Raw genomic sequence first — 20,167 nt, 5'->3', positions numbered from 1 at the left:
AAGAACTACCCCTGTGGGGTGAAACAGCATCTGGTAGCAGGGTAGAACAAGAAAAACCTATTAAAGTCTTCTTCTGCAATCACCCTCTTGGATATCTTACCCTTCAATACCATTTTCTTGTGCTAATTTGGAATTCAGGAAACTGAATAGAAGCAATGTCAGCTTTACTGAGGAAATTTCTTTCTTTTGGTACCTAATTATTTTCCACCATTCACTCAGGTCATGTTTTTTAAATAATCAGGCTAAAAAAGATTTATTTTTTTTTAATAATGAAAGCTTAGTTCCTTGTACAATTTAAGGAACATGATTTAGGGAACAGGAGCTTCAACAAAACCCTTAACATACTATAGTGCTGCAGCAACAAATAACAATACCCATCTTGTTCCAGGAAGAAGAAATCCTGCACATTATCAGGATAAGACAGCAAGGATGTCAAGTAGCTACATTTTCTCCTATTAGAGGAAATCCAACACATGTTCTCCATACAGCAATGGGGGGACAGCAGCTGGAGCAATAAAAATAAAGCAATTGGAAGTGGGAGTCACAAAACACCCTGTGTACACAGAGTAACACACAATGATGAAAATACAGGGAAAATAAACAAAATACTATAAATTAGATTGTAAGATGGTGTAAAAAGCTTTGTTCAGATATATCTAAGGGTTGTCCAGCAGCCATCCTATAATAATTTTGTCCTTGTAAACAGAAAATTTGAGATTTTCTTCACAATAGAGATAACTGGGCAAGGGTGTCTTTGCCTCAAATACATAGAAAAAATACAGACGAAATAAATTAATAGTTTTGGTACAGATAAGTAACCCTAAACCTGAACAGTAAACAGGAATGACCCACTGCATTTGTACTGCTTTCTGTGACCCTGCTACTGCAAACATGTGTGACTCTGACCAGAATATTCACACATAAAATGCTACTCGAGCATGAAATTGTTTGCCAGGCGAGGGCCAGAGTCCCTGATCCTGCTGTCGGACCTGTCCAGGCAGATCCCAACATCTGTGCAGAGCTGGGACCAAGCCAACGGGGTCGTGCTCCACGGGGATTCACTGCCTGCCTTGACAAATCTCACTGAAATCCTACTCGTGTAAAACTGATTTATTAAGTGAAATGTCGCACTCAACTGCATGCATATGCACAGTCTGTGCATATTTCTGCCACTCTTTTAACAGAAAATACATTAAAATTCTCCTCAGGGGTTAAATTATTCCCTCAATTATCTACTACTTAAGATCTCAGTACATTTCAGACTAAAATTTAGGTTTGCAATATGGAAATCAGATCTGAAAGCAGAATTGGAAAATGTTTTCCAGATCCTTTATGTCTCAGAACATAATATTTATTATATACCTTTTAGAGAACTTTGTCTTCCACTTCCTGTGTCAGAGAAAACCAGACAGGTCATGCACCTCTTCTGGTGTGAATTATGCACAGAACTACTTTCTTGGGTAAATGAGCCTCTGATGGGTTACAGACTGCTGCATCTGAATTTTGTTAGAGGTATCCTCCCTAAGTGGCATAAATCCAGTTTGTGGATGTTGCTGTGACAGCACTTTGAAGATGTACACTGAAGTTAAGGAGGGGTCACAATAAAACAGGCTACAAGGACAAAGTGCAGTGCAGACTTTCACCTTAAGTCAAGTTAAATATTTTTTGTTCTCTTTGATTATGCCACAACGTCCATTTTTCTCCAGAGGGGAGAAAATGGAGATGCATGCTGTATTTTATCTATCTGTATGCATCACAGGTTTACTGTTTTCAGAGGTTATCATGTTTAGTATGCAGAGAACTCAAAATGAGAAACAGGATTTCCAAGCTTTCCTTTAAATGTCCCCCAGTCTGCAGAGCTGCATGTTTCTTCCCAAGCACCACATCCCGAGCACCCATGTAAATATGAGTGCCTGTAACACTCAGGCCTTAATTCTGCAGAAAATTCAAAAAGACCATTATCTGCTCCCTGTGACTCGTGTTATGTAATGTGCATCTCATATTTAGTGTGGTGTTTGGATGTGACAGTTCTAGTCAGCCATGGATATCCGTGCTCCCTCCAGAGGCCTCCCTGCCTTTCCTCCTCATTACTTCCCTTTTCACCACCTCTCATAAGGCATTTGTTGTTCAGCTGTTCTTATTAAGAGCCGCACGTCTCCTGCAATTTGTGATCTTCAGGATTCATCTTTCATCATATTAGAGAGCAGATGGAAGTTGTAAGTCCTTGGATTTTCCAGAAATGTGCTAAGCAAGTCTGAAATGAGTCACTTAGATGTATTAACGGAGCAGTCGAGCTGATAACAAAATCTGTGTTTGGCATATTGTGCAGACATAAGACTCTCACTTTCACTTTTGCTTTTCATGAGGCTAAAGAAGATTGCATTTAGGTGAAGTGCCTCCAGCCTGGGCAAACAGGAAAAGGAAAATGCTTCCCATCAGTGCAGCTGTGCTTAGCCTGGTGCAGACAAAGCATGGCCACACACCAGAGGCAGCTCTGCTGCTGCCTTTTTCCTATCCTGGAAATGAAACTTGGGACAATTTTAGTAAGGAGGTAATATCAAAGGGGATCTTTATCTGGGGGCTTTCAGGGGCAGCTGTGGAAAGATGTCTACAAAGCCCACCCCCACAGGGGTGAGTAGAATTAGGAAATCAGTATAATTGATGAAAGCACCAATGAGGAGGACAAGTGGTGATGGAATTCCCCCCAATCAAGCCCCTTCTCTGGAGCCCTCCCTTGGCACTGGCTGTACTTTGCCCATGAAATGGATCTCCAAGAGCTGCTCTCAGCCTTGGTAGCCAGGAGGAACCAAGATAGCACAGGGGCTTTGTACCCCTGGGGCTTGGAGCTCTGGAATTCATTTTCTTTTTCTTCAGGGAAAGGCCATGGAAAATTACTGGGAAAACTAGCCACTAATACAATAGGCTACAGAGCTACAAATAAATGTGCAAAGAATACAGAGAACACAGAAAATAAAAAAAAGGCAAAAACCAAATGGCATCAGTGCAGAGCCACAAAATGTCCTTGTCCTCAGCCCAAGGAGATCTGACCAGCTGAAGTGGGACTGCTCAGGGCAAACCCTGAACCACAAAGGTCAGCAGGGACCCTGGTGTGGAAGATGAACCATCAGGAGGAAGAGCACGAGAGGGAGGAAGAGGCAGAGGGAGTGAGCCCTGGCAAGGTTTAACCCAGCACTTGCTCCCTATTGATCAAGTGTTTGTGCTCTGTTGATGTAAGGCATTATGTACAATCAGTTTTAAATATTAATGCCAGAAAATCTCCAGCTCTAAATTCAGAGTTAGTCCATTTAACATTCCCAGTGTTACTAACCTACAACTTGACCTCCTTTAGTGACGTTCTGGGGTGCTGTAAGAACATACTGTGTGCACTCTGCCATGAGTAAGGATGATCTGGATGTCAACAGTGACAAATAAAATGTTTTTAAAATACAACTATTAAAACAAAAGTTTGGAAACAGGACATTTCTCAAGGCTACTTAAACTTAGACTGTGTCTTCTCAATATTAAAGGTGAAATAAACTCATAATAAGTAAAACTTCTACAACTTTAGAGGCAATGTCTAAAATCCAGAAGGTTTGCACTTTTGTATATTGAATTATTAGGTAATTAAACACACCCCATGATGACTGTATACACGTAAGTACTTTCATTTTTTAAAAAAATCCTCTCTCCTCTGAAACCTTGATTTTAAGCTCACTCCAAATGACAAAGTTTAAAATTTAAACTGCAATACAGCTTTCACTATGGTAGCATAAATAATCCATTTGAGCAAATGAAAAAAGTAAAATTTGAATGAGCAGAGTTCATTCAATTGCAAGACATTTTATACAGGATACATTTAACAACATTACTCTAAGAAATGGCTGAAGTTGAAAGTTGTTCATCAGGACAACCACACAGGAAAAGAAATTGCAGTACCCTGGGACTTGCATTGAACTGGTCAGAAACTTCCTGTGGAGCCTTTTTCCAGGCAATGACACATGTCACATCTTTAGAGCAGAAGGACCTCAGCTTTATTTTAATTATAAAGAAAGCCCTTGACTTCAGAATGCAGAGAAATGAATCCATGGAGACACCTGTCATGAACTAAAATATCTAGTAAGTTAACAGTCTGTCTATCAATGTTAAAAAGAAAAATATTACAACTGGATTTTGCCTGTGTTTTTGAAAAAAAATAAATAATTAAGCTACTCTAGAAGGCTGTGAAGCAGCCTGAGCATTCCAGCCACTTCCGTTTGCCTTTCAGCCTCTGCCTCACCCTGTGAATTCCACATTATCTCTTCAACCACTCACTTCTCCCTTAGTTTCCTGTGCCTTCACATCCCCCTCCTCTCCTCCAAGCAGAAGAAAACCAAATTTTGGCCCATTTTATGAATTTGGCATGGTTCTGCATACGCTGTATATAAATCCTTTTGGTGCTCCACTCTAAATACATACTGTTTTTCACAGAGAATGTTCCCAAAGCCTAGCCTCATTAAAATGGCTGTTATCTTCCATTGTTTTCAATGAAAGTTAAGCTAAAATGGTTGTTAGAGAAGAGGAAAAAGAAAGAAATGTGTCCACTGCCTCCCTCTGGGAGCCATGAAAGAGGAGCTAAATTACCTTTGGGGAAATGTTGGGTCCTTATCCTGTCTGAGGCTTCCACTGAGCTCAAACTAATTAACTATTTTACTTCTAAATTCCAAGGAAATTAAATATTCACGCAAAGAAGACCAATTGGAATTTTGGGGAGGAAATGCTGCTTGTGCTCTCTGAAACAAGTGGCTGAGTTCTCACATTAAAAGAGAAGCAAAGCACAAAATTACCTGGGAAATTACCTCTATAAAGAGAAAAATTATGTTGGCTGTAAGAACAACACATTTCTGTATCAGAGCTTACAATTAACTCTTGTGACAGAGAGCAGTTCAAATCCAAGCATTACATTTTCTGCTAATTTATGGGAAGGAATGATGAAGAAGGATGGTATGAGAAGTACAAGCACATCTCTCTTCATGAAAATGTGAGAACAAGAATTCAACTGGGAAATTTCTTAGCAGGAAACAGGAAATTAATCCTGATTTTCCTACAAAAGGAGTCTCTGCAATCCAAGGGAAGTACCAATTGCTCAATTTTGAAAAACTTCTGGCGAGCCAACAAAAAAAAGTTTCGCACTCTTGGAGATCCACTGCAATATTCTGATATTCACTCATACACACCTGACACCAGGCAATGTTGTTTGCAGCCTTTGGGAGCTGGAGCATGCTTTTAACCAATCCTTTCCACACTATTAATGAACAGCTACTGAGCAATATAATTAAGGAGACGGGAGACTGAGGCAGCCCTGTGTAAATTCCGTGTAAGACCCTCAGGTGGTGACCCACCCTGTCCTCCCCAAACCTCCCAGTGAGCACTGGCCTTCATGCAGACAAAACACTGTCCTACACCAAGGACAAGAATCCTAAACATTTATCCAGTTTTTCACATTCCCTGCACTTTTGGCTGCACACACGAGAAAGTCAAGGATGCACCACCTTGGGAGATTACTCCAAACAGCATTCTGCAAAAAACATGGTTTGGTAATTGTTCACTGTCGTGCAATCTTTAACCATATGGATTTACTTAATGTATTCAGGTATGGAATTTCAAAGTAAATGCAAATTCTTTGTTTTCTTCTGCCTTCCATATCTAAGAACACATTTTACAGCACATATACCTGAACAGTGTGAGACATGATCTCCACAGAATGAAAGGAGCAGTAAAGAAACTTCATTCAAAATTAAATATGAATGCTACTTACACAAAAAGAAAGAATACAATTTTAACAATGAATGTGTGAGAGGAAATGCCTATTAACAACAAACAGAATGCTACGGCCACTTGATAAATTTCTTCTATTTTTAAGAAATAACCTGTTCTCTACCTGGACACAGGGACTATCTATAGAGTAGACAAATCAATTGTCTGAGAACATATTCTGAGGGTGAAATCACTGACTTAGTGATGATCAGAAAACATGCAAAAGGCCTTCCAGAACTTTGTGGAACTCGGGTAAGGAACTAACAGGTAACTCAGATCTGCAGCATTGTCTCTGGAACAAAAGCCCTGGAGCAAAGGAGGACAACTTGTCTTTTTGCCCTTCTATGGGAGGATAAGGATGATGGGGAGGGTTTTTTCCTTCTGTTTTAAGGAGAAGGAGTTTAACAAGCATTCTTCACAGAAATTGACAGCTGGAAACCAGACCTGGAATTCCATTTTCAGCAATAAAGCTGGAAGCAAAAGCTGCCCTAGCTAGGCTGCCTGCAGAAGGTTGCAGCAGCAAGAGATGGGTCAGGCAATCAAGAATGAAAACAAGTTCCTCCATCCCTGTTGTGCAAAAGGAAGAGAAGGAGGACAGCAGTTTAATGAAACCAGAAACAAAACAGTTCTTGTGGGAGAACAGCCTCACAGTTTTTTCATGGTAATCTGTAGTCCAAAATAGACATAAATGTATTCACAACTCCTCAAATACTTAGTATTGATAATGATTAGTTAAGGGGCCTTGGGACATTTAGGGTGTGCAAGTGCCTCTTAGTTCTACTGAAGAGAGATGGGTCCAGAGAATAAAGAAGTAATTTCTGTCCCCATAAAACATAAAAATAAAAGCAGAGACCCAACTTTTCTGAAGAGAGGTGCGCAGAGATTGAGCAGCCACCTCAAATGTTCACACCCTATGCTCAGTAACTTCTAGGAAAATTTTATTTCTCTACTTGTGACCTTTAAAAGGAATAATGTGGACAAAAGCAATGACAGCACTGTCTTTGGTACACCTACAACCCTCTGTCACAGAGCTCAGCACTGAACTGCGTCAACAGGGCAGAGGGGATGTGGGCCCAGCTCATTTCAGTCTCTGGAGCAAGGAGTGTCTCTGGTTTGTTCCAGTGCATTACCTGGAATTCTTCTGGCAGACACAAACACAAACCAGACACCTCTATCCATAGCAGAAATGATCTTTCAAAGAGCTGGAGAGTAGAACTAATCAAACCTGACCTGGAAAATAATCAAGATCTTAATACAGCTACATGTGAGAAACACTGTACCCCTTCTTTGCCACAATACCACATGGAAAAATATCCATGCCAGGAGCGTGAGATAACAGGAGCACAGGAACTTCTGGAGAGCAAAAACTGCTATGTACAGAAATCACCTTGTAAGGAAGGATTTTCAGGTACCACCCCTTTCAAACCCTGAGATGGGGATGGATGGCCAGGATAGTCTTTTGTGGCCATCAGAAGAAGGGGTACTGCTAAAAATCCAGTTTTTATTTCCCCTTTTGGACCCAGTTTTCAGCTTGGAAAGAAGTGGAAAGAGATGCAAGTTGGAAATTGCTTCTCTCAGCAGAAGATCTAAAAATGTGGAAAAACGAGCTCTTAACTAGAGAGGTGAAGAAATCTCCTCAGGACATGGTGAAGAAACACAAACCATTCTACAATGAAGACTGAATTTTGCCTCAGACCATCCATGTACATGATTTCTCACAAGACTTCAAAGCGTGCAGAAGTTTTCCTCCAGGAAAAAGTAAAGTAACAGGTACCCGGAAAAAAATCATGGGGATTTTTCTGCTTCAAATGAAGCTATTCCTACAGAAACGCCTGCAGTATTAACAGGCTGGGTGAGCAAGCAACAGTTTTCTTTCCTGAGTCACCTGAAACAATTTCCAATTCTACATGATATATCTTAAAACTTCCAGGCCAGGAGCTATCTCCCTGATCCAGCACATGCACATTCATGACATGTGTCTTTTCCAGCCTAAAAAAAATGGTAAAAATGTACCTAATCAGTTGAGAACCTCATTCACTCAGAAGGAAACATATCCAGTGGCAAATCTTGACAGAATATAAACACAAAATCCGTTTTAAATATGGGGGAGCTGCAAATACTTAAATTCAGGATCAGCATGGAAAATCTTCTTTATAAAGCCAGAATTGGGCTTTACTTTTCTATTTAGTGGATTTTAGTAGGATGAGCATTGTAGTGCTGCAAGCAACAACGCACTGTCTGAGGGGGGAGAGAAATATCTTACAGTTCAGATAATGTAAAGCTTGTAAGTAAACTTGAAGAAACTCAGTCCTTCTGTGTATTCATTTCATGAGTCAACCTGTGTGTTCCTGCCTGACTCGCAGCTATGCTGAGTGAGGCAGCAATATTTCCAAATCATTAAATCATCTGCAAGTGCTTTCCTCCTCCATCAAGCATTCCTAAGCCTTTCTCTCTCCACAAAAGCAAAGACAAGATTATTTCCTCTCCAAACACAGCCCACTCAGCTACAGCTGCCATGTCTGCAGCAGCCAGACCACGCACCCCTTCAGCAGGAACGGTTTTTCTTAGGTCAAGTGGAACACATGTCTAATAAAAAATTCTGAATTGCTCGTATGAATTAATAAACAAGCCTTCTGTGCTGTTTTGTACGTACAATAACAGTTTTCAGATACGACAGCACAGCTACAAATGCTCTACTACTTGACCTGCAATGTAGCAGCAGAGTTTTGATTTACCAGCCCTGGCAGCCTTGGCAGGAGGAAGAATCCAGCAGCAGCTTCTGATGGTTCCCACTGATGGTGGGATTTTGACCTCTCCACAGTCAATGGTATGACACTGTGTGGATCAGGATTTCACTCACTACATGTTCATCTTTCTCTGCTGTGAGATCTGCTTGGCTATATCCCAATACCATTTTCTTGTTCTTTGACATGAGCTTACAATGCTACCTTAAAATACCAGACACAGGAACCATGATGAAGACTGTCCTAAGCAAAACCTAAGTGATAACAAGGAGCATTGTGAGTCTTGTGAGGGATTAAATTAATTTATCCCAACTGTGACAAAAACAATGCGAAGCTCTTCCTGCCCCCCTAAAATATCAAGAGAACGGGTTTTACAAACACCAGACACATTAATTTCTGAAATAAATCAAATTGTTTCTAAATTAAGTGTTCATCCCATGCTGATGTGCAAATAGAATCATACCATGATTTTATCTTTCCTTCATCAAGCATGACTATACACAGTAAGTTAAATGTTCAATCACAGAACTGTAGGACACACTGAACTTGGATTTTCTCACTTTTCTTGAATTACGACAATACACATCATAAATGAGCAATAAGGCCATGTAACATTCCAAGGCCTGTAGAAATTAGAAATGCTAATGGAACATGCTAAAGGAGCTTTCTAACTACTTTGATTCACCTACTCAAATCCCTCGTATACCTCTAAATTTAGACTCAATAGTGAACTTACTGATCAGTTGAACTCTCCTGAGCTTAAAGGTTTGTGAACTCCTTTTAGACCCCAAATACTTTTTCACTGAAAATTTCCTCTTGCTGATCGTTCTGTTTCACAATTTTGTTTCACAACAATATTTACATTTTTCAGATTTTTGGCTTTTGTTACATACACTTTATTTTGAGAACACAATGTCCCCCACTGAAGTCAACTGCTGTGCTTTGGATCTGCCAGATTTAAATCTCTAATGTCATTCCTCACGGTCTTACACTATTCCTGTAAAACAACTGCTCCTTCAGTGGGGAATTAAACCTTCCTCTAATAAGAAGGAATCAAAATATTAAGTAGCTAATATGAATAGCTAAGTCTTTTCTTTTTCCAACAACTTTTTATTTGCAACAGATTAGGACAAAATGACCACAACTATTGTGCTTGCAAGAGATACCTCATTTTTAATTTGAGGAATGTACCTTAGTCAGTTGGCTGACCTTAACAACTCTGTGAGTACAAAATGTCCTTAAACTTTGTTTGTCTCTCTGATGATTATTTCTTTCATTAATTATGTTTAGTGGTCAGCATAGCCTGGATATGACTGCAACATTGCCCGAGCTCCTTAACCAGGCACCCTCACAATTTAACCACCACTACAGGGTGTTAAAGAGACATTGGTGAAAGATGCTGGACATCTCTGACTGTACTGATGGTGCATCCAGAGCCTCAGGTGTTGTTTACTGCAAATAAACAACAAGGCAAGATCACCATTAGCTCACACGTTGTAGGATGCCAAGCCATTACCAGGTTTTGACAACAGAACATGGAAAATGGTCACTTTGCTGACTCATTTCTGTTGTTCCCTAACTGTGTTTATAAGACACTGGGATACGGTAGTCTAATATCAGTTTTATCCGTATAAATATTTTTTGGCAGTAACTAGACACTATTTGTGAGGCAGACGTGGAAAAGTCTCAAGGAAAGAGGTTTCACAGTTGTATTGTGAGAACTACTCTCACTCAAGACTCCCCTGCTGTGTTTTGAATGAAGTCTCGAAGGCAGTAAAACTGTCATGAAACTTCTACCCTTTATTCTTCCTTTTGCCTTTGACCAGCTGATTTTGCATTTCCCTTATTCTATGTTGCTTGATTGTTTATTAGGGTGAAAAATCTCCGGGTTATTTCAGGGTATAAAAACATATGAACCACCCCAGTTTCAGCCAGGGTGGTCCTGACAGAAGCCAGAGATCAATTCCATCTACAGAACAGTCTCTTCTTTAGCACTGACAGAGCACAGATATTTGGGAAGGTCACATCCATGCTTCTATCTGCCCTGTATCTTTGTGGCCAATCTCATGTGTCCATGGCATGGGGGACAGAAGGCCACTCTTTATTCTGCATTAACACTTGGGACAGCACCTTGATCTCTGAGACAGCTTCCAGGAGTCACCCATATCCTGCTGGCAATTATGAACTCCTAATTCTAAGGAGTTCTAAGGAGAAATTATAAAAATTTCACTCACAGAAAACTGAGTGTTACAAATTAACAACACCTGTGTTTCTGAGCCACTGCAGTGCAGAAATACTTCTCTATCATATTTATGCATGCAATTAATGAAGCCATGGTAAAGACACAAAACTTACATAGTCATGAAAGGCTTTTGCTTCACTCGAGTGTTCACATGTTTCTCGTCTTTCTGGAGCTGCACAGTAGAGATCCCAGAACACACTGCAAGGGAAGAGGTTACAGGGATGGTGAGAGTGTCACTGCTCAGGTGGATTTTATGTCATACGCACACCCCACACGGATGTTCCTATGCAGAAATGCCACTTTCTCTCCAAAGAATGGGAACACTCACCTCTAAGGAGGAAGTTAGGTTTGTAAATCATCTGTGAGGAACCAAGCCCTGCCATCTGATCTCTGAGGCAAGCAGTGCTGCACTCCTTTAACACCACTGCACTACAGATAAAGAATCTGGTCTAATATATATGAATACAATGTGTATTACTGTTCATTTAATCTTATCCCTCCAGCAACTGCTCAAACTACTTCTACAAAGCATGGGAAGGAATGGATTTGTAATACTAGGGAAAGGGAAGAAACTGGAGAAAAAACTGGGAATCCTTCCATGGTCAGGGTTCCTGGAATCACAGAACAATTTGGATTGGAAGGATTTTAGAGCCCATCCAGTCTCCACCACCTTCCACCATCCCAGGTTACTCCAAGCCCCATCCAGCCTGGCCTTGGACACTTCCAGGGAGGGGGCAGCCACAGCTACTGTGGACAAATGTCCAGTCCTGTGCTCAAACCAAAGCTCCCTGAGGATCTGGTGCCCAGGCAAGCAGAAAAACTGCATGGGCATGTTTTTAGGTCATAAAGAATAAAAGGAAGGCTATTATGGCACATAATCCCATTGGTCTTCCCCCACAAACTCCTTCAACTGTAGTTACATACCAGTCAATTCTACCACAAAGTTTCTGGAATGAAACTCTGTCTATGCTAGAATGACTTAATAATATATTTGATAATAAAATTTGTTGGAGTTTCATAGCGTTTTTTTACTGATTTAGACTTAATCCTCTACAGCTTAATCCAGCACCATAATAGGGATGTATGGCAAATTTGAGCACTCTGCTGCAGACAATCAAAATTAAGGATAATGCAGACATTAGAGATAAAAGGGGCATGTTCTTGCCAGGCTTCCATCACACAGCAAGAGCTGTGAAAGAATGGTCAAAGAAGGATACTCCACTTCCCAGGCATCTGTGCAAATCACTTGGGTTCAAATGGGACCATTTCAAAACCTGTGAATTCTTGTACTACTGACAGCTGGGCATATTCTCTGCACTTCTGCATTTCTTCAAACACAGGCTTGTTGGATATACTAAAATAATGAATAAATACCACGGCTGCACAGCAGTGCCTCTGAGCACTCTTCTCCCCTGGGGAATTCTACACACACAGCTATGGACTGCAGACTGAGCAAGCTCACATCTACACACAGTTTCTGTATTTACTGTGTTTTCTTTCCAAATGCAAGTATTTGTCATATGTAGAATGACCTCTTAGCTGCAAAATGTGCTGGACAGTGTGAAGAAGGAAAGCCAGGCCACCTCCTTTCTTATCAACACACCACGCACTATTTCTTTTTTCTGTATCCAATATCCAGTACCTTTTTCTATTATTTCCTTTTCTGAAACTAATTTTCTGTTATTTTATTCCTTAACAAGAGAATGTTTCTTAATCCTGATCTTCTCATTCTATTTACAGTGTTCACCTGAATTTCTTGCCTCCAGCAGCTGGAACTGGACATCAACCAGTTGTAAGAAAATCAGAGGAGAAGAAAACTGGTACTTACCACCACCAGGAATGCAAGAATCCTGGGGGCTCCCCCAGCGTGATGTTCTTTTCCCATCTTATCTAAAATAAAATGATAAAAACAAAGGTGTACATTCTCATGATCATTGTGACTAAAAAGCATTACATAATTCAGACAGAAAAAGGATGAGGAAGAGAAGATTTCACAGTTATGAGATGCTTTATGGTCTTTAATTTGGGTGCCCTATTTACTTATTTTGCTACATTTAATGATATAGCTGATACTCAAAATTAGCTCGTTTTATGCTGGGGAAGCATAGTTTAGAATTTCATTCTTTGGGTTTGGTTTTTTGGTTTTTGGTTGTTTTTTTTTAATCCTGGATATATTATGTACTATTTTACGGTGCAAATTGCATGATTAAAAAAGTGATTATTAAGGACCCTTAAAACGGAAATCTTTTCCCATTTACACAGGACTGATGCTGTGGATTCAGCAGGTGGCACTCTTCCCCCCGCAGCCAGGGCCAGCAGTGTTTTGTAATCCTCAAGGAGTGCTCAGTCACAGGTAATGTGGCAAAAGCGAGGCAGCACCGCTGCCATGACCCGGCTCCCACCGCCCAGGGAAAACGCACGGCTCCTCTGGCTTGCTCTCCTGTGCTGGCAAACTCTCCTCAACACCTGTACTGCCTGGGACTTCCTTCCCACCAAGGAAACCGGCTCTGTTTGATGCTGTTTTCAAAGGAAATGCAGTTTAAGAACTCCTGAATTCAAACGTTTGTTGATGACAGGGAACACATCAGACAACACCAATCACAGCATCTGTCTCTCCGCAAAACTTCCCAAATGTTGTGCCTTAACTATAATCACACACCCATCTTTTCAATGCCTGTTGGTAGCTTGTCCTTAACTCCAAAACTAAATAGTTTGGGCTATCACAAAGCCCACACAACACTGCCCAGAAGAATGTCTCATGTTAGAACTTGGTGGATCTTTGGTGCACACTTTGCATTGTGTGCACTGCAAACTCCTCCAGTGACAATAACACACGGCATAATTTCCTGTCCAACTCTCTTAAAAAAGGAGTTGTTAAAAGCACAAACCATATTCATCTCTAGAGACAGAAACAATGGCAGACAAGAAGAGAGTTATGTAATTAAATGCTTAAACAGCCTTAATATGAAAGGAATTTTAAGTGATAGATCCATATACATATATGTAAAAGTACATGAAAGCATAATATTAAAGGTAGATATAGTGTTCATACTGCCATGGTCCTTCCTAAAGCTGGCATTTTCCAAAGAGACTTAAGATTCTCAACTCACACCTGATTTCCACATCCAATTCTTAGGAAATTTAAACACATAAAAGTTTTGTCAATAGCAGAATATGTAGCTCATATGCCTAAAAATGTTGTTTGGACTTACATGAAAATCCATATAGAAAATCTCAAACATGAGATTTTCTATAAATGTAATTTTGATATATTATATGAACATAACTATTCAAAAACAATTACGCTTTTTTAAATTGTCTATAAAAGATAACATTGAGCCACTGCCACTTGAGTTGGTAAAGCTGGCAGAATGAAAACCAACATCCCTCACACAGCAGTTAATACACAAAAAACACATTTCACAAAGTTCTTGAAGTGCTTAAGTGCTTAAAGTTCCTTAAGTGCTGGCAGGAAAAAGTGATGAACATTTGAAAGGCAAAGCCACTGCAAAGGTATTACACACTCTTCAAATACACTTCTCTGAGGCACAGCTGCTCCTCATGCGCCCTGGGAATGTCTTGGAAAGACTTGTATTAATAATCAGGAACACACAGTACCTCTGAGAAGGTTCAAAATCACATAATGAAGAGATGCATTGTACAACCAGAACGAAAAAGGGGTTCCTGAAGCAGAAATATCAGTCCCTTAGGAGTAAAAATTATGTCTGTGAAGAACACCCACATTATGTTTAAGCAGTAATTGTTTTCTTCAAAGCAGGGCCTGGTGAGAAAATTATTCAGTTCAGGTCTTTTTGGGTCCTGGGACATATGTCATCTTGACTGGGAGAAGGAGACTGAAGGGAATGTGGAAGTTTTGGACTCTTTTCAATGATTTTTGTTTTGTTTTGTTTTTTTTTTTGACATATCCATACTTGTGTCTAACATAGCAGATGTGGTCTGTCTGATCAATGGGACTTATGAAGAATTATTATTTATAGAAAAAAAAAAATATTCATTGCCCAGTGTACTGGTTAAGCTCATAGCCAGGGAATGATTAACTGTGAAATGCCCACAGCCTGGTCCAGCCAGGCTAGTGGAATTATCCAAGGCTGGAATCTGACTTCCAGCATAGCAAATAGATGGGATAAGGATCGGGTCTTCAAGGGAAGCATACAAAAGTCAAACTAGACACAAAAACATGGGGATGCTCAGGACAACCATCCCTAAGTTACAGAGTATCACAGTGGATTCATGGATATCCAACTTCTATTTTCCTTTAATTTGGTTCCATTCCTCTGAGTCACAGTCCCTGGCAGAGAGGGATCTCAACCTTTAGACACCACTGGCTGCCCTACAGCTCAGAAAATCTATGTGTGCTCTTCTCTTAAGCCCCAACACTCAGCTTTAGAGATACTCTCAGCTGTTTAACTTTAAAATTAAACCCACCCAAACTGAGAGAGCATCCAGCCCAGCAGTCACAGAACCATCCACAAGAACTGTCAGCACATCTACCCTCCTGCACTGCTAATTAGTGAGGGAAATAAACTCACAGCTTGTACCTCATACCCACTCTATGCACTACTAATTGTTCCTGATCTGTGTTTATTATTTCTTGATGAGTGCAAGCCTTAATTTTGAAGATTTGATATATCCTTAGGTTTCATTGTTCAGACCTGAGAGCATCTCTGCAACTCAAGACTGAATTAGTTTTAAAAGCTGAGTTTTAAGACACTGTATTTAATGTTTTCAGGAAATCCAGATGTCATACCAGCTATGCTTCTGCCGACTGTTCATTTTGCAAAAACATCATAAAAACAAAGTGAGCAAAATTTACCTTGTGCAATGCATTATTTACAAATGACAGCTGTTTTGGGAAAGCCAAGATGATACTCTACATTATTTTCTCTTATTTTACCAATGTTTTACCACAGAGATAAAACAATTGTCAAAACCATCCCTTATTATAAATGTAAACTGATCATGCTACAATTCTACCCTTTTTCCTTACCTCTGCTTTGTCAGTTTTGTACAAAGATCACAAACAACCCTCTGGATTTTCATTTTCCCCTCTTCCATCTCCAAAATGTCATCACCAGCATAATAATTTTATTTGCTTTTGAAAGAGGATCAGTTAAAGCAGCAAATTTTCCTAGGAAAATATCTTGCCTATTTTTTCCCAACTTCTGCTCAGTCTTCCTATTATTACTACCACTACTACACTATTGTTATTATTATTGGTTATTTTTATTGTTGTTGTTATTATTATCTTGTATGTTCTAGGCAAAAATTAAAAATAATAATAAACCCAGAAAACTTCAATGTGTTCAACATACATTTGTATCCTGTGGCAAAAGTAAAATGCTGAGGAGACACAATTTACTTCAACCTTCGCAAGACGCATAAAAAGTCTTTGAAAAGACTTAAAAAAACCCCAAAACTACTGTGTAAAGGTAAAAATTCCATTAGCCATTGAAAGTGTTTAAAAAAGTAGGACCTAAGTGGTTGTGGCTGTCATTGATTCAACAGATGAAAAGAAGTGAAGTGGTTAAAAGCATGGTGAGAGCACAGAGAGATCAGCAGTGCTTCAGAGAAGGAGAATTGATAGTGTATGACAGTGGGATGTAAAATACATTTAGAAGGGCCCATCATTCACAATTGGAGATATCAATAGTAAGTTAAAAGGTCATCAAAACTGAGTACCATTGAAGGGTTCTCCAGCATGCCCACTTATTAGAGAAAATAGATTAATCTTCCCCAGTGTAGAATGGGGATTACAAACCACAGCAAAAATAGTTACACAAGATCATGTAAAATGACATGACAAACTGGGTTACAGAGCATGAGGAACAGTGGATTGAGGCAAACTGATACCCAAGGTATCAGTATCTCACTGCTCTTACTCTAGACCAAAATCATATTTATTTCACTTGCAGGCCCTCGGAAGTCATGTAAAAAAACTCACCTCTGATAAAAATGTCTGGGCTGATTTCTGTGCTCCTACATGGAGCAGATATTCATATACGTACAGTGCTAATCTGAAAAATAAACAGAAAGGACAATATTTAGTATTGTGCATTTGTTTGCTTCTCTTCTTAAGAAATAAAGGATTATCACAAGTTTGAGATACGCCCCACTGCCTTCCACAAACCACAAGGTACTGAACGTGCCAAATCTATTACCTCTACCAGAATTTTTCAACTAGACATGCAGGTCAATCTGACCAGAGGTGTTTAAATAGTCATTAATTAAAACATTATTAAGCCCCCAAATTACTTAACACCAACATTTTTAATATTTGGACAAGTGCCCAGTGAGCTAACAAATGACCCCGTGCTGCTCTGAGTGAGCATGCTTACTGTAAATACAATATTTTCATACAGCGTCACTGATTGCTTTTCCAAGTCAACTTTTTTAGCATGTGGAATGTGTCAAGCTGTTAGCACTCTTGAAAAATAGCCCTGTGGTTTTTCCAAAGAACATGGAAACTTCAGGCTGCATCAGGAGAAGTGATGGCAGCCTCAATGCATGGCACGGCTGAACAACAACAGTTCTGCAGAGAAGGGAAAAAGATCCTGAAATTCAACCAGACCTGGACTCTGGTGGCAGCAGAGCTACAAATGACTGCCACAGCTCCAGCTGACTCCCCAGAGGAGGAGGAGAAGGAGGAGGAGAAGGAGGAGGAGGAGAAGGAGGAGGAGGAGGAGGAGGAGGAGAAGGAGGAGAAGGAGGAGAAGGAGGAGAAGGAGGAGAAGGAGGAGAAGGAGGAGCAGGAGGAGCAGGAGGAGAAGGAGGAGAAGGAGGAGAAGGAGGAGAAGGAGGAGAAGGAGGAGAAGGTCTTTTATATTTTCTACCTGAACTGTCTCTAAGAAGTTAACTGCATTTGAATGCACCTCGTGATACATGGCTATTCTTAATTGAAACATTCTCTCTATTCATTTTCAAAAACCAGTAGATAACTACACAAAGAAGAGAGGCAGAGGATCTGCCTTCCTGTTCAAAACCATGTTCTGTGTGATCACTGTCATCATGGCTCTGCTGGAGCAGTAATTATTGCAGTGACCTAACAAGTGTGAAATTTTAAAATCTCAGAGAGGCCTTCCCCAAAAATGGTTTTCACTTGCTGTTTGTACTTTGTACATGTAATACATTTACATATTACTTTACTCTCTGTCCAACTTCAAAAGCAAAGATGTACATTTTTCCTCGAATTAATATATATAATTCAAACATGTGACTGGTTTTAGTTTGAACTCTTGAGTACTGTGGGGAGAGAGGATATCTTAAGAGTTGACTTAATTCTTCCCAGTTAACTACCATGCAAATTTTAACCAAGAAATGTTGTAGACTAAATCTAAGACAGATGTAAGAGACAGAGAAGAAACACTTTTCTGCCAATACATCCTGAATACCCAATAATGCTTTTTTTTTTTTTCAAAGCACCTCATTTGTCTTATGAGAGTCCCTTTTTTGTTCTTATCCAAACATGAAGCCTGCCGTCCAGATAAAAGGGTCTGTGTGATCACATCCTTCCTGCCCTGTGAAGGAAGGCGGAGCAGCACAAAGCCCAGGTTTGCTGCAGGGAGTTTCAGCACCCCCACGGCTCTGACATCGACTGAAAGCTTTGGCATACAGGGCACCTTGATGCCCACACTGACAGCACAAGGCTTTAATGCCCAGAGAGGTTTGTGCCTCCTCTCAGGACTCTGGGGTGCCTGCAGGGTGCTCCAGCTCAGCCCAACATCCCTGCCTGTCCCCACTGTCTCTGCTCCAAAAACAAGATATTTCAACACTGCAACAAGACAACCCTAAAACTTTTGACCTAAACGTGCAGAATGTGCTAATTAAGAACGATGTTAACTGTTACCATCTCCAGCTCTGTGCAAATGCTGTTACTTCTTGGGCTAAACAAACCAGCAGCGCAATGAAATGGTGTTTAATAAGTGCATGGAGGGTAAAAGTGGCAGATTTCAGTAGAAGGCTTTAGGCTTCCAGGTTGGTCCAGCTGTGGTAAACCCCAGATTGCCAAGGGTTGTGCCAGGAGAACTGGGACCACCTCCCACCAAGAGATATGGGACAGAAGCACAGCAGAGAATAATCCTACCAGGTCTGTATGGCTGCCCCAGCCCTTGTTATTGTGCTCTCAGGAAGCCTTTACAGAATGTAACAATGCTATGGGTTCATTCGGAAATAAATGCATTCACAGAGATCAAAAGAGAGATACTAAGGTTTCACTGTGTCACAGCAAAGGATCAATGGGAAACTGATGCTCTGGGGAAAGACGGCAGAGACACCCAAAAAGGTGCAACAAGGAGGAATACCAAATATACAAACTGTAACGACAGGCGGGGAACAGAAAAGACAAAAACCAAAGTACAGTTCAAGTGTGTAAAATGAACAAATTAATGTACTGTTTCACATCCTGTCACAAGACTAAGAAAGTATTAGTGAGGTGGTCTTCAACACCAGAAGACTTGGGTTTGAAGTGACATTTTAAAAAGACAGTTTTTACTCATTAAACTGGTGTGAGAAACCGTGCAGAAGCAGCAAGCAGACATATGTTGAATTTTCACATTTGCATACTTGTTGACATCCCATGAGTAATGTGAGGAAAAAATATTTCCAATCAATTTATGACAATGCTGCAGTAATTTCTGTTAAAGACATGACACAGGCCAGAGCTCCCCCCTCCCTGCCAAGACAATTAGAGCACACATTCATCTGTACCCTGATGATACATTCACTCCATTAACAAACAAAAAAGGTTACTGTCTGACTCATGTTGCTAACCTGGTGCACTCTGCCTGAAGTTCCTGCTCTAATTGGACAAGGCATTCCTACATCCCACAAGCAGCTACTGAATTCCACAGAAAAGAACCATTTAAGTGGTTCAAGTCAAGCATTTATCAGAATACTACCAGGAAATAAACAGTAATTCCTCTAACTGCGCAGTGGAAATTACATTCCTACATTTTAAAGATGGGGAGATGCAATTAGCTTAATGAGAACTTACAACTCAAGCCTTGCAGCACTATTTCCATTGGTGGAAACATGGTGAACTCACCCAATTCCAAACCAAAAGACTAAGAGTGCACATCACACAAGTGTTCCCACCACCTCCTCCGTCACCAAGAGCCATTATGCTGCTAACATCGGATGCTGGATGTAAAAAAATAAAGGATCTATAATGGGAATGTTCCAGATATGAGCATCACCAAGATACATTTATAGCACTTTTAGATTGTTAAGACGTAATTTTTTGAAAACTCTTCCTGTATGGAGAGTTTAGCATATGGCACACCATCTATTCAACTTTTGGTGGGTTCAAAACAGTAATTAAAGAACTAGAAAATCAATATCCATACATAATTGTAAGTTTGAGTGAAGCAGC

General features: G+C 40.2%; 1 protein-coding gene across 1 annotated transcript in view; it reads right to left on the bottom strand.

Annotated features, from left to right (window-relative positions):
- The window catches only part of SSBP2 (single stranded DNA binding protein 2), a 102,899-nt gene extending 86,044 nt beyond the window's left edge, over positions 1–16,855 (bottom strand). Inside the window, exons 1-3 of the mRNA XM_041463293.1 lie at positions 16,742–16,855; positions 12,608–12,669; positions 10,893–10,977 (exon numbers count right to left, since the gene is read on the bottom strand). Of these exons, the coding sequence (XP_041319227.1) occupies positions 10,893–10,977; positions 12,608–12,669; positions 16,742–16,855 (261 nt within the window). The remainder of the gene's footprint in view (positions 1–10,892; positions 10,978–12,607; positions 12,670–16,741) is intronic.
- Positions 16,856–20,167: the final 3,312 nt, after the last annotated feature.

The sequence above is a fragment of the Pyrgilauda ruficollis genome, unplaced genomic scaffold (assembly GCF_017590135.1).
Source record: "Pyrgilauda ruficollis isolate IOZ18807 unplaced genomic scaffold, ASM1759013v1 scaffold164, whole genome shotgun sequence".
Lineage (NCBI taxonomy): Eukaryota > Metazoa > Chordata > Aves > Passeriformes > Passeridae > Pyrgilauda > Pyrgilauda ruficollis.
The sequence above is the reverse complement of the archived record's forward strand: the minus strand, read 5'-3'. Positions and strand labels throughout refer to the sequence as shown.